General features: G+C 44.4%; 1 protein-coding gene across 1 annotated transcript in view; it reads left to right on the forward strand.

The window, feature by feature from the left end:
- Positions 1-12,133, forward strand: part of pdlim7 (PDZ and LIM domain 7) — a 57,010-nt gene that overhangs the window by 6,556 nt on the left and 38,321 nt on the right. The window contains exon 3 of the mRNA XM_083785616.1: positions 9,861-10,012. Within this exon, the coding sequence (XP_083641742.1) occupies positions 9,861-10,012 (152 nt within the window). The remainder of the gene's footprint in view (positions 1-9,860; positions 10,013-12,133) is intronic.

The following is a 12,133-nucleotide window of genomic DNA, read 5'->3' on the forward strand; positions in this document are numbered from 1 at the left end:
CGAGTGATTTGTGGCTAATATATACCTAGTGTTTTCCAGACCAGTAGCCTGGCTGTCACGCTTCGGGGCATGGGAGCCGTAAAGTTGTGACTCATGTTGCTTTTTCTCACTGCTCTGCCATTCCCGCAACTGTCTGAGCTGGGGCAGCCGTAGCTGAGCGGGTAGAGAGGCAGGTCTGGTGATCAGAGGGTCATCGGTGTCGTGGTCCCCCCCCCCCCCCAGTCTATGTGTCTGTGTCCCTGGGCAAGACGCTTAACCCTTAACAGCTGGGCGACTGCTGGCCTAGCGGTCCAGGCGCATACCACATATAGGCTCTAATACAGCGCAGCCTGACAGCGTATCGCGGGTTCAAATCCTTATCCACACGACACGACTGTGTTTCACTCTGTCTCTCTACCTGTTTCCGGTCTATCTCAATTTTAGGCAGAAAAGCCCCTCCTACATCCAGCTTTTGGTTACCATCCACAAACCTCGTCTTAAACATTACATTTCCATTGACAATGAATGGAGAATTCATCGTAGTGAAAATAGGCAATAGGGATAGTGTCTATTTTACGTCATGATGATGTAAGATAAGAGCACGGATGCACACGCAGATTAGACACACGGACGGACCGACGTGCGGAAACAACGGTCCGACATGCACTGCTCCCGTGCTTGCGGGTTTTGGTTAGGTAAGGTTAGGGTTTGATTTTTAATATTTTGTTTAATCTAAAAACTAAAAAACTAAAACTTAACTGCTTCCTCCCTGAGCACTCATTATAGCCACCTGAGCAGCCATCAGCTGGTTTAAGTTGATACTGAACTTCCCCCGTCTGCCTGTCAGCTCTGCCTCTCCCCTTCTCCCCCGCTGTCCGCTCTGCTCTTGTCTGTCATAAACGAACCCGGCGAGTGAATCACGCAGGCATACTGCTGGATGGAAACGAGCCATCCAGGAGATGTAAAGCTCAAAGATATACTGTGCCCCTCACTGGTAGTAAGACAGCTGTGTGCCGGTGGCAGGCTCGGACAGACGGTGGAGGGGGGGGGCTTGCAGCAGCACATCAATTTTGTGGGTGGTCTTTTACTGACACAAAGCCATCAGATAAGCATCTCCCCCTCAGACAGTCACTTTAGAGGGATTATGCAATAAAGAACCTGGCGAGGACTGATGGGACAAAAGGCTCAGTTTGAAACGCCGGGAGGCAAAGCGACAAGGCCCCTATGATCAATGTGTCTTTAGTGTTTGATTTGTTGGGATGAGGTAACGTTTGAGATGGGATGATGAAATGAAAGGGGGGGGGGATTACAGTCGTTTGGTTTATTTGTGGGTTTTGGCCTGTTTTTTTTTAGAGCGCTTTGATAACTCAGCATTTATCATGCAGAACTGTGGATTGTTTAAATAATGAAAAAAAAACTATAAACCAAACCGCACACACTCTGGCTCTATACGCGAGTTCTAATGGTGTATGTGATGGATGTCCCTCGGCCGTAGCTCCCGTCTGGCTCTTCTTGTGTCTCGTTCTACCGAGTGCATGAGCGAGCGAGGACATTGGCCCTCGTGTTTGTCTGTGAACACGGTCCTTCCTTCCTCCCCACAAGGCTCTGCGAGCCGGGAGGGAGAGCTGCAGCTTTCTCTGCATTCCAGGGATTCTTCTCATATCCATCCTTGGAGTGGCAACAGACAGGCCCATTGTCTCGCGTCGTCGCCATTGGGAGGAAACCTTGTATGTCCAAAAACCATTAGAACGTTTCCCAGTGGTGGAAAGTAAAGTACATTTACTTAAGTACTGTACTTAAAGGACCACTTCACCACTTTTCAACCTATCTTCATATAATAGGTTGATCATGATAAAATGGCACCATTCTTTTCTACTCGGTCTGTGTCTCATAGGAGGGCTGTGGGCAGTTCAGAAACCTGTAACACCAGTCCACTAGTGACATCATTGTTAGGCAGATTTCTTCTGAAAACATACAAACAAACAAAACATTGGAACTTTTCAGGAATAGAAAGCCTGCAGTTTCTATTAGCTTGGATTCCCCATCGATGATGTCAATGGTGGACAGGTTTCTGAACTGCCCACAGCCCTCCTATGAGACACAGTCTGAGTAGAAAAACACTGTGCCATTTTATCTTGATTATTCGTGAGGACCTATTATATGAAGATGGGTTGAAAAGTGGTGAAGTGGTCCTTTAAGTATAATTGTGAGATATCTGTACTTTACTGGAGTATTTCTAATTTCCAATACTTTACTTCTACTCCACTACATTTCAGAGGCAAATATTGTTGAAAACTTTAGTTACTAGTTTCTTTGTAGATTTTGATTATTACAAAACATACAGTAACTACTTCAGCCCTATATACATTCCGGCCATTCGAAAATATCCGATCTGCAAGCCGAGTACTGACTGAGTACTTTTAAGTACATTTTGATACCAATACTTTTGCACTTTTACTCAAGTAAATTCTGAATTTGTACTTGTAACAGAGTATTTCTATATTGCAGTATTGATTGATACTCGCATGTTTCACATGTTTTAAAAGTATCGTTTCCACCACTGAACTTTTCAGACCTGTGTGATCCAATGGATCCGATGATCGCAAGCTCTTGTTTGTTGTTTACTGTTTTGAGCATGACATTATAGTCAAAAACGTTTTTTTTTCTGCTTTTGCACGTCACTTGCAAGTATCAAATGGGGCATTAATGTATGATAAACAACAAAGGTGAATTATGGAGATACAGTACAGGGTTTCCGGCCGACATTGATGACATATGTCAGCCGACACTTCATTTCCTCTGTCAGATGATGGCTTCCTCCAGTGTCAAAGGGATACTTTTCTGGTGAAATCATCAGTGGAGTTGCGACCCTGACTATTGAGTCCAGCCTCGGAGCATAAGCCTCTTTCCCTGGCGGATAAGTGTGTCTATCTATCTGTCGGTTTCACTAGCGGATCTGCTGGTGTTGCGGTCGTATGAACATGGCGATAGCATTGCTCAGAGCCCTCGGGGAGCCATCTGCTTTTTATCAACAAACACATGCCACTCTGCTGGACTCAAACGTTCGGCGTGGAGGAAATTACACATGAAGTCACGTTAATAAGCATAGTGGTGGTGAGCTTTATGAATGTCTTCTCTAGTAGTGCCACAGCTGGATGGGGCCTGAAATCCTTGCTGTGGGTGCGGCTCGCTTTTTAACTAGGCTGCCTGTTGATTGCACACTCACACACACACAACACACAGTACACACTACATGCACATTTTGTATTTACTATATTTGTGAGACATAAACGTTCTGGGACCGCAATTTTATTTCGCCATTTGCCATCAACCCTAAACTCTGAAGCCGAAAATAGCCGATCCGAAGTGTGAATCAAACTTGTCCTCACAATGTCTTGTTTCTCAAATTGAATTCCACTATACATACGTTGGGACCTCACAAGTATAGTTATAAGTACACACACACACAAACACACACGCCTGCACACTCAACTCGACAGTAAAAGTAGACTTGTTACAGGGGGCTGAATTAATAATTCAAGACCACCTGATAGAGAAGCCCACAGAGGGAGTTTGTGCCATGGCTGTTTAAAGCTGTGCATGCCTTCTGTTTGTTGCTGGCCGGCGGCTCGAAGCAGCACTGCCTTTAACGTGAGTTAGTACTACTGTTAGCTGTTCTTCTCAGTGAGGCCATTTAGCGGCCGCTCGGTCGGACCCTGCGGCTGCAGCTTTGGCTTTCCATTTCTCAGAGGGATATTTCTGGCCTCGCATCAGCTGTGCTGCTGAGACTGATGTAAGGTCAGGCTTGTCTCTCAGCAGGTTCCAAATAGCTGTGGAAAGAATAAAAAAGTTAAATGGGCGAGTGCATGCACAGGCTGCTCTGGATAAACTCTTGTTTGTCTGGTAATACATCGACCAATAACAGAGTAGAGTCTAGAACCCGGTGCAGCCGGTTGGAACGCAACCACTGGTTGGCAATGAGGATATTGCAAGTGGGCCCCCAAATAATTGGCAAAACACTAAGATTTGAATCATAATGACAAAAAACCTTCTTTAAAACATTTTCACTGTGATACCGATTTAAAACAGGGAATGCAAGTATGCTACAGTAGTTCCATTGATCCACGCCGGTAAACACATTCGATGTATTGATTGTTTTCTAGTAAACTGGCCCTGAAAATGCATGGCCCCCACCTGTCTTGTTAAGTCGTCAGATGGGTGGGCCGCGAACGCTTTTGAGATTTTCAAGTGTTGCCCCTGATCAACTGGTCCAGAACAAAGTGACGCAGCCTAGCCTAGCAAGAGCCTGACAGCAGGCCTACCTGTAGGGTCAACCCAGGGAAGCACTTGAAAGATGTGAATTTGAAACCCTGCAGTTGGAAAAGGTTGGCGAGTGCTTTGAAATACTATAGCACACAGAAATATCTCTCTCCTCTCTCTCTCTCTCTCTCTCTCTCTCTTTCTCTCGCTCTCTCTCTCTTCCGTCTGAGAACATGGTGGAAAGTAACTTAAGTACATTTATTCAAGTACTGTACCTAAATACAAGTACAATTCTTCTGAGGAACCTTTCATTGAGAATTTCCTTTTTTCAATAACTACATCTCAGTGGCAAATATAGTAATATTCTTCTCGACTACAATTATTTTGATGGTTAAATGTTGCGTGGCGGATTCAGATTATTATTATGAAACATACGTTTTTATGTTAAACACTTTTTATTATTAAACACTGAAGCCCTATGTTATACATACTTTGGCTGTTCAAAAACAGAGGAGCTACAAGCTACTCGCATACAATTTGAAAAGCTCTGTCCTAACAGGCCTTTTACTAGACAGTATTTTCTAACAGGCCTTTTACTAGACAGTATTTATTTTACACAGGGTATTTTGCTTAAAAAACTAAAGTACTGACTCCTATCACGGCCTTTAGAAGCCTGCTGGCTGTGCTGAGCTGCACTTGCTCCGGAAATTAGAGGCTGGAGATTTTTCGACTAACCCCTCAATTATGGCGAGCATCAATCAGATAAAATGATGTCGCGCCATAAAAGCTGTCCACAGATGTTGTCCGGCGGAGCGATCCGCAGCGATAACTCACTCTGAGCCGCTCATGGTGCTCAGTGATGTACGATGCAGATGTTGCTAGTTTGTTAGCTCGCAACAAAGACTGATGGCACGTATTAAAAAGTCATTTTTATAGGGTTTCTTTTTTTTGCGTGGGGGGGGGGGGTGCATCGTTGCCGTATGTCGCGCTGCATGTGCGAAGTTTCCACATGGTCACATGTTTTCCGATGTCCTTCGCCGTATTGACAAAATGCGTCTGGTGGGAGGGGGTGTAGGGTTTCTGTACACCCACTCCCCCCCCCCCCCCAAAGGTCTGAGCACAGCAACATTACTGCTGCCTTCTCAAGTGAGTGAACAGCTGCTCCACTGAACCCGAGCCAAGTGCACAGGTGTCTATGTCCATCAACACACACACACACACACACACACACACACACACACACACACACTTTTATTACTACCGGTATATACTCTATATACCGGTATAATTTTAGGATGTCATTTTTACCTTGTTTGTTGTTGCCATTTTTAACACTAGCCCAAAGCCCCAAAATAGCTGATCTACGACCTTATAAATCGTCTATTTTCAGTGCACGACACCAGTGCGCAAGCCCTAACCCAAATCATGCAAAACTTCCTAATTGTTAATTTGTTAGCCTAGCTCCCCTAAGCTTATCCATAAAATAATCATTTTTGAGTGGTGCAACCACTCCAAGGAACAGCAATGTCTGTGGGGGAGGGGAGTTGCACCACTCAGTTCACACAGGTGTGATTTTCTTGTGACGACCAGGACATTTCTTAAATTCTACTATACATGTGAGGACCTTTGAGCCACACACACACACACACGCATACTCACACATGCACAGTCCATGTCCTCTACCTTTTCTCTTGATCACTGTATCATTAGTGGAATCACACAGGCATCCTGTAATGCTTTTTTATCCCTGTCAGGGCCACTCTCTTGACTCCAGTGTATGCCTCCCCTTCGCTCTCTCGCTCTCTGCTTGTGTGTGTGTGGCTCCTCTTCTCATTGAACACTCGTGTAGCTGGCTGGCAGCCAGTGGTGGATAAAGTACTCAACCCAAGTACTTGAGTCAAAGTATAGAATAAATACTCCTGGTCAAATATTACGCCACTACAAGACAAGTAGAGTTACTGGAGTACTTGGTTCTCAAAATACTTGAGTAAGTACATTTTATTTTTTGATAAAATAAAGTACAGATAGAAAAACGTACTTGAGTACAGTACTGAAGAAAAGGTATACCTCGTTACTGTCCCCCAGTGCTGTCATCAGGCCAGCCTTTTCTCTCTCTCTCTCTCTCTCTCCCTCTCTCCCTCTCTCCCTCTCTCCTCTTTCCTCTCTCCTCTCTCCTCTCTCTGACACGCAGCGTCTGTAGGCCAGAGTTGTTTTTCTCCAGTCCAGGCTGTTTGAAGAGCACTTTGAAGTGTTTGTAGCCCACCGTAGGAACCATGACTTCTTAACCCTCCTAATTGCTTCCAGTGAGTGTGAATCAAAGGCAATTAAAAGTGATGTTTGAACTTGGCTCCAGAACAAATGGTGGTTTTAGTAGTCTGTGAAATGCACAAGCCGTCCTGATTGCTTTTTAAAAACACATTTAACATGTTTTGATTCTCTAGTCTCGGCATAGTAGTTTCGAGGCAAGGGTTTTTTGAGGTGCAAAAGTAAGGGGGTATTTTCCCCCTGTTCTACCCTTGTGTGTTCCACACTGTAGCATTAATTAAGCATCATTAACTTGCTCTTCAAGTTAGTATTTTGTCCTTTAATGTTGCCCGAATCAAAGCAAACTAAATAGCTTAGTGGGAACATGCCAGAAGGCTATTGATTGAAGCCTTGTGTCCTCTGGGCCTTTCGAGGAGCTAACGCTCCCAGTCATCCATGGCATCAGAGAGTAATCCTGATGGGCTTCCTTTTTTTTCCCTCCAGAAAATCCTAGCGCTCATGCCGTAGCGCACTGCACACTTATCTGATGTCGAACACTTTGTTCTCCAGTTATCTGAGACTCTGACACATCAGGTCTTGAGTTTTGGTAAGCCTTTAGGGACCAGATGACGAAAGTCCTTACTAAACTGTGTGTGTGTGTGTGTGTGTGTGTGTGTGTTTTTTTTTTTTCAAGAGGGCATTGTTGATGATGTGTGACATGTTCCTGATTATGATCATACTCTCGATTTCAAGTTTATCGTTCAACTTTATGGTGTGTATTGAAAATACAATTAAATGCTTGTGCTCTCTCAAAATGACTGTTTTTCTATCAGTTACTCACCCTATGAAGAATTTAATTCATTTCATCATTTTGTTTCACATTCCTGATCCAATATTCCAATATTGGATGAATCAAAGCTTAAGCTTGGCCACTATTTACCTCCATTAATCAAATATGAGAATGTTGGATCAGGAGTGCGACGAAAACCAAAAAAGCTCTAGGAATTCAAGGCTCCATTGGGTGAGTCATTGATATAGATCAGCTATTTTGTTGCACAATCCCCATACCCATGTGTGCGTCTAAGTATAAACTCTGGCGTTCTTATTATTACTCATAGCTTGGACTCTGCCGTCTGCACGATGGCCCAAGGCAGCAGTGGGGATGTCACTCTTGGTTAATGACTTCCATTATGATGACCCAGCTCCGGATAAGTGGTTGAAGATGGATGGATTAGATTATGATGATGATGTCACTTTATTGGCTAACGACCTACCTGTCTGGACGAGTTGTGTTGCATTTCGGCCAGTAAATGATGCAAACATTGTGAACAACAAAGGTCACCCGCCCTCTGTGTCTGTCTGTCGCGAGTCCAAGTTAATGTTGAGGATTACTGTACATGTGTGCTACATCATAGGCTTGCAAGTTGAAACGGGTGACATCATAGGGAGAGGTAACTTAATAATAAATCTTTGTCCCGACAGTGTTGAACTAAATGATCTGTCGTCGATGTCGGGTGGGAAAGCTTGTATGTCCAAAAGCGTAAGAGATGCAATGGATCCCATGTGGGCGTTATTTAGTCAAAGGCTCTCTCAAAAGTAGTTAAAATGGCCAATCTATGGCCCGGGCCGCCAGTGTGGTTTTCTGGGCACCCTAGGCTGCAATGGCAGCATGACAGCGTGTCGCAGGTTCGAATCCTGATCCCGACGACCTTTGCCGCATGTCACTCCCCATCTCTCTCCCCATTTCCTGTCGGCCTACTGTCCTATCAATAAAGGCAGAAAAGCCCAAAATTGAATACATCCATTTTAGATACTTTTGTGTGACACTTTTGTACGACGAAGTATGGTGTTTATTCACGGCCAAAAGCGCACACAAAGTTGAAATGTGGAGATATGAGGTTTCCGCCTGCCAGCGACGATGTCGTGGGGGAAAACCCAGACATTGTGTCTCCTCTTAAACTGATTGTTAACGGCGTACCTCGTGCAGCGAACGAACATGGATGACCCTGGCTGGCTCTTGTGAACACACAGTCGATTGCTGATTGCTGCGAATAGGCCACTGGGGTGAACTCGGTAGAGATAACGTGTGACATAATGCCTGTTGACATAGCTGGTGTTTGAACTGTGAAATATCTTTGCAATCTGTTATTTATTTGACATAATTACGACTTCCCACTCAGTGACATGGAAAGCAACGTTTTTTTGGGAGAAAAAGAAAATACACTGTATACTATACTGTACATGGTGTGATTAGATTTTTGAAGGAACACTTTGTTCTGTAAACAAATCTGAGAATACAATGCTTCCGCATTTGAAACGCTACTAAGCATGCGTCTATCGTCTGCCCCGCCCGAAAACACTAGTGCGTCTGCTCACAACTCTGTGGCCCCGCCCCCCCGGCGCCCCGTTGGCCTCAATGTTGAGTTAATTGGGGGTATTTCAGACTTCCGGGTGCTCCAAACGCCAGTGAGCAACTTCCATTGAAATGAATAGCTGGGGGGCGGGGCAGTCCGCCCTCTAGTTTATATATAACTCTGTGCCTCTGACACGTGGAGCGAATAAATGGTGCCACCTTATAATGAGCCTTTTTGAGGGCCAATTATAGAGTATGGTAGGAAGTTGAAGTGCTCCTCTTGAGTCCTTCTCACAGGTCTTACTGTGATTCCTAGAAAACATGATAAAAAATATCCATGAAATTATTCAAAATGTCTGCATGCAGCTCTTCTGAAACGCAGATGGTAGCAGGGGAAACATCTTGTGTGATTTCATGGCTAGTGAATGTTGACTCAAGCATCACGTTGGATGTAGAAATGATACTGGACGCGATGGTGTCTATCCTTGTGGATTATTTCTTCTTGTACGTATGAGTTACACGGAATAAGGCTGGGTAAGTAACTGAAAATAATAACAATAATTTTGACAAGCAAGTAGTTCTGAAACTGTCAGCACAAACCAGGAAGTTGCTTGTTGAATTTAAACCATCAAAGCTGGGGAAGCATCTGTGTCATGTCTTATGGTGACTATTCATAAATGGCAGATATACAAGCTCATAGTGCGTCACTTCGTGACACAAAAAGGAGCACTCCTCTTACATACCTCCTTAATCATACTCATCTGTTGAACAGCGCGGTGAATATTGTATACAAGACTGATACATGCCGTCCAGGTGTGTGTGTGTGTGTGTGTGTGTTGTTTATCAAGGATCTTACCATGGGACTCAGCCAAACGGAATAAAGGACTGTAACTACTGTATCCCTTTTAGAATCACAAATAGAATTCATGGAAAAAAATGTTTTATCCTACAGTAACTTACACACATGAGCTCGTATTATCAATGTCATATTATTCCTCTAACGCTCCGTGTCTCCTCTCTACAGCTCACCCCCGGTGGGAAGGCAGCTCAGGCGGGCGTAGGCGTGGGCGACTGGGTGGTGTCCATCGCTAACAGCAACGCAGAGGACATGACCCATGTGGAGGCACAGAACAAAATTAGAGCAGCTACAGATTCCCTCACCCTCACCCTCAGCAAGTAAGCCATCACACCCACACACTGTGCACCCACACACCTTCACCACACCTTGCCATGTCAGGGCCACCCAGGGTCCACGAATACAGCGTTGCTCCAATCCGTACCAAATTTACCTACAAACACTGTTCAGGGGACTGGCATGAGAATAGTCATATCGGCCCCAGGGGGCCACAAGCGCACTGTTTGCTCCAATCTGCAACAAACTTCATTGGCACAAACACTTCAGGGGACTGGCATGAGAATGATCAAAACCACACACATGGGGCACTACTGCAGTAGCGTTAGCGGCAGTATTTAACACTTCAAATGGACATAACTCTGTGATCTTTTTCTCTGATCAGTGCAATATGTGACTAGATTTGAAGACCGCGTAGTACTACCATAGTAGCCTGAAAATCTAGTTTGTTCACTTTTCAAACATTTTCAGAAGAAGCAAAAAAAAGACTATCTACAGACTCACAAAGGTTGTTTTTTTCATAAATTAATAATTACCTATAAAGTTGAAATATGGAGATACAAGGGTCCAATCTGCCCGACATCAACGGCTAACTGCTTTACACTTCGTTATCAGACACAACATTTGTGAGACGAGATGGGAGGATGTCCGTGTAGTTTGTCCCATACGGAAGGTGTACAAATCAATGAGTAACTTTACAGGTGTGGCACTTTCTCCAGGTGTTAAGCCATCATGCAAATCCACAGGCCAAACTGCAAACATTATTAACCCATTTAGCCGATTCTACAAATGCCTTCTTAGTAGCACTACTTAGTACTACTTACACTACTAGTGGTACGTGCACTACTTACACTTAGTAGCACTATTTAGTAGTTTCACACTTTCAAGACTTTTCAAAAATGCAAAAAGAAAATAGCAGATGTACAAAGCACAAAGTGACGTGCTGAGAGCAATCTATTACTACGTCATACAGCAGTGTCACACAAAAATAGCGAACATAGCCAATCTGCAAGATCTTTATGTGTTGCATTGTGAAGCCTTGGGAGCATAACTTCCGGGTATGATGATGATGATGTCATGCGCAATACCCCCTATTAACTAATTGCAGCCCTATTTTAAACATCTGGCAGTTTGCTGTACATTGTCACCATCACCAAGGGTTGGGTACCCTACATACGGCAAGGCAGGGGTCGGTAGACTCAGAGGTGCTTACCAGCAGGCATCCGTGCCAGTCTTTGCCAGCCTCTCTCTGGTGCATCGCCAGCAGGCCGTTGCATTGGGCTTTGTTCTGAAACAGTACAGACTCCAGAGCATTATTCAGCACAGCTAAGACACACTCACATGATGTCTCTCTATTATCATGCAATCGGAGGTGCTCCTCTCTCCCCAGTAAATGTAAAACCGTTTGTTGGAAGGGAAAGCCAAGGTAAATCACATTATCCCCCCAAGTCACTTTAATCGGCATCAGATAACATTTCCCAGCAGCCAGAACACAAGCCAAGGACTTTTAATCGGGAACTTAATTATTATTAATTTGATACGAAGCTTTTTCAACACACAGGGTCAATAATTATAAAGAAACTGATATAAACCGTAGAGTCGGTGATTGTTGTTGTTTAGGTGTAAAATCAAAGGTCTTGAGGATGTGAGGCATTTGTCTCGATTTGACTTTTTACGGTGTGGCCATGCAAATGGCCGACCGTGGGTGTATGTCTGTCTGTCTTTTTTTCTGGAGTTCATCTCGACTGACCAGCGCCAACCTTCTTGTGCACACACAGCCAGTAGGCCATAGAAGCATCCCCACTATTTTATTTCCCACACAAGATATGTTTCATCATACCTTTTGAAATGTTTAATTTAATGTCAAATGGAGTCATAGATGACCGATGTGACGTGAATGCCGAGATCCACATTGGAGCCACTCACCAAGCCGTTCCCAGGCTGATCCTGGTTCCCGAGATGCACATTGGTTTCCTATAGTTTTGTAACGCTCAAATGAGTGCATAATGACTGTCAACACGCACAGCTAGCTGTTACTGGAAAGATCACCGCTGTGTCATTGTCTGTCATCAGACTCCAGAAGGGGGGGGGTGGACCATAAGTGCTCTCTGGAATGACTAGTGCATTCACTATGTGACTCACAGTCTGCTTGACATAACTGCTGA

Source organism: Protomyctophum parallelum (assembly GCF_964188405.1).
Source record: "Protomyctophum parallelum genome assembly, chromosome: 16".
In the NCBI taxonomy this organism is placed as follows: Eukaryota; Metazoa; Chordata; class Actinopteri; order Myctophiformes; family Myctophidae; genus Protomyctophum; species Protomyctophum parallelum.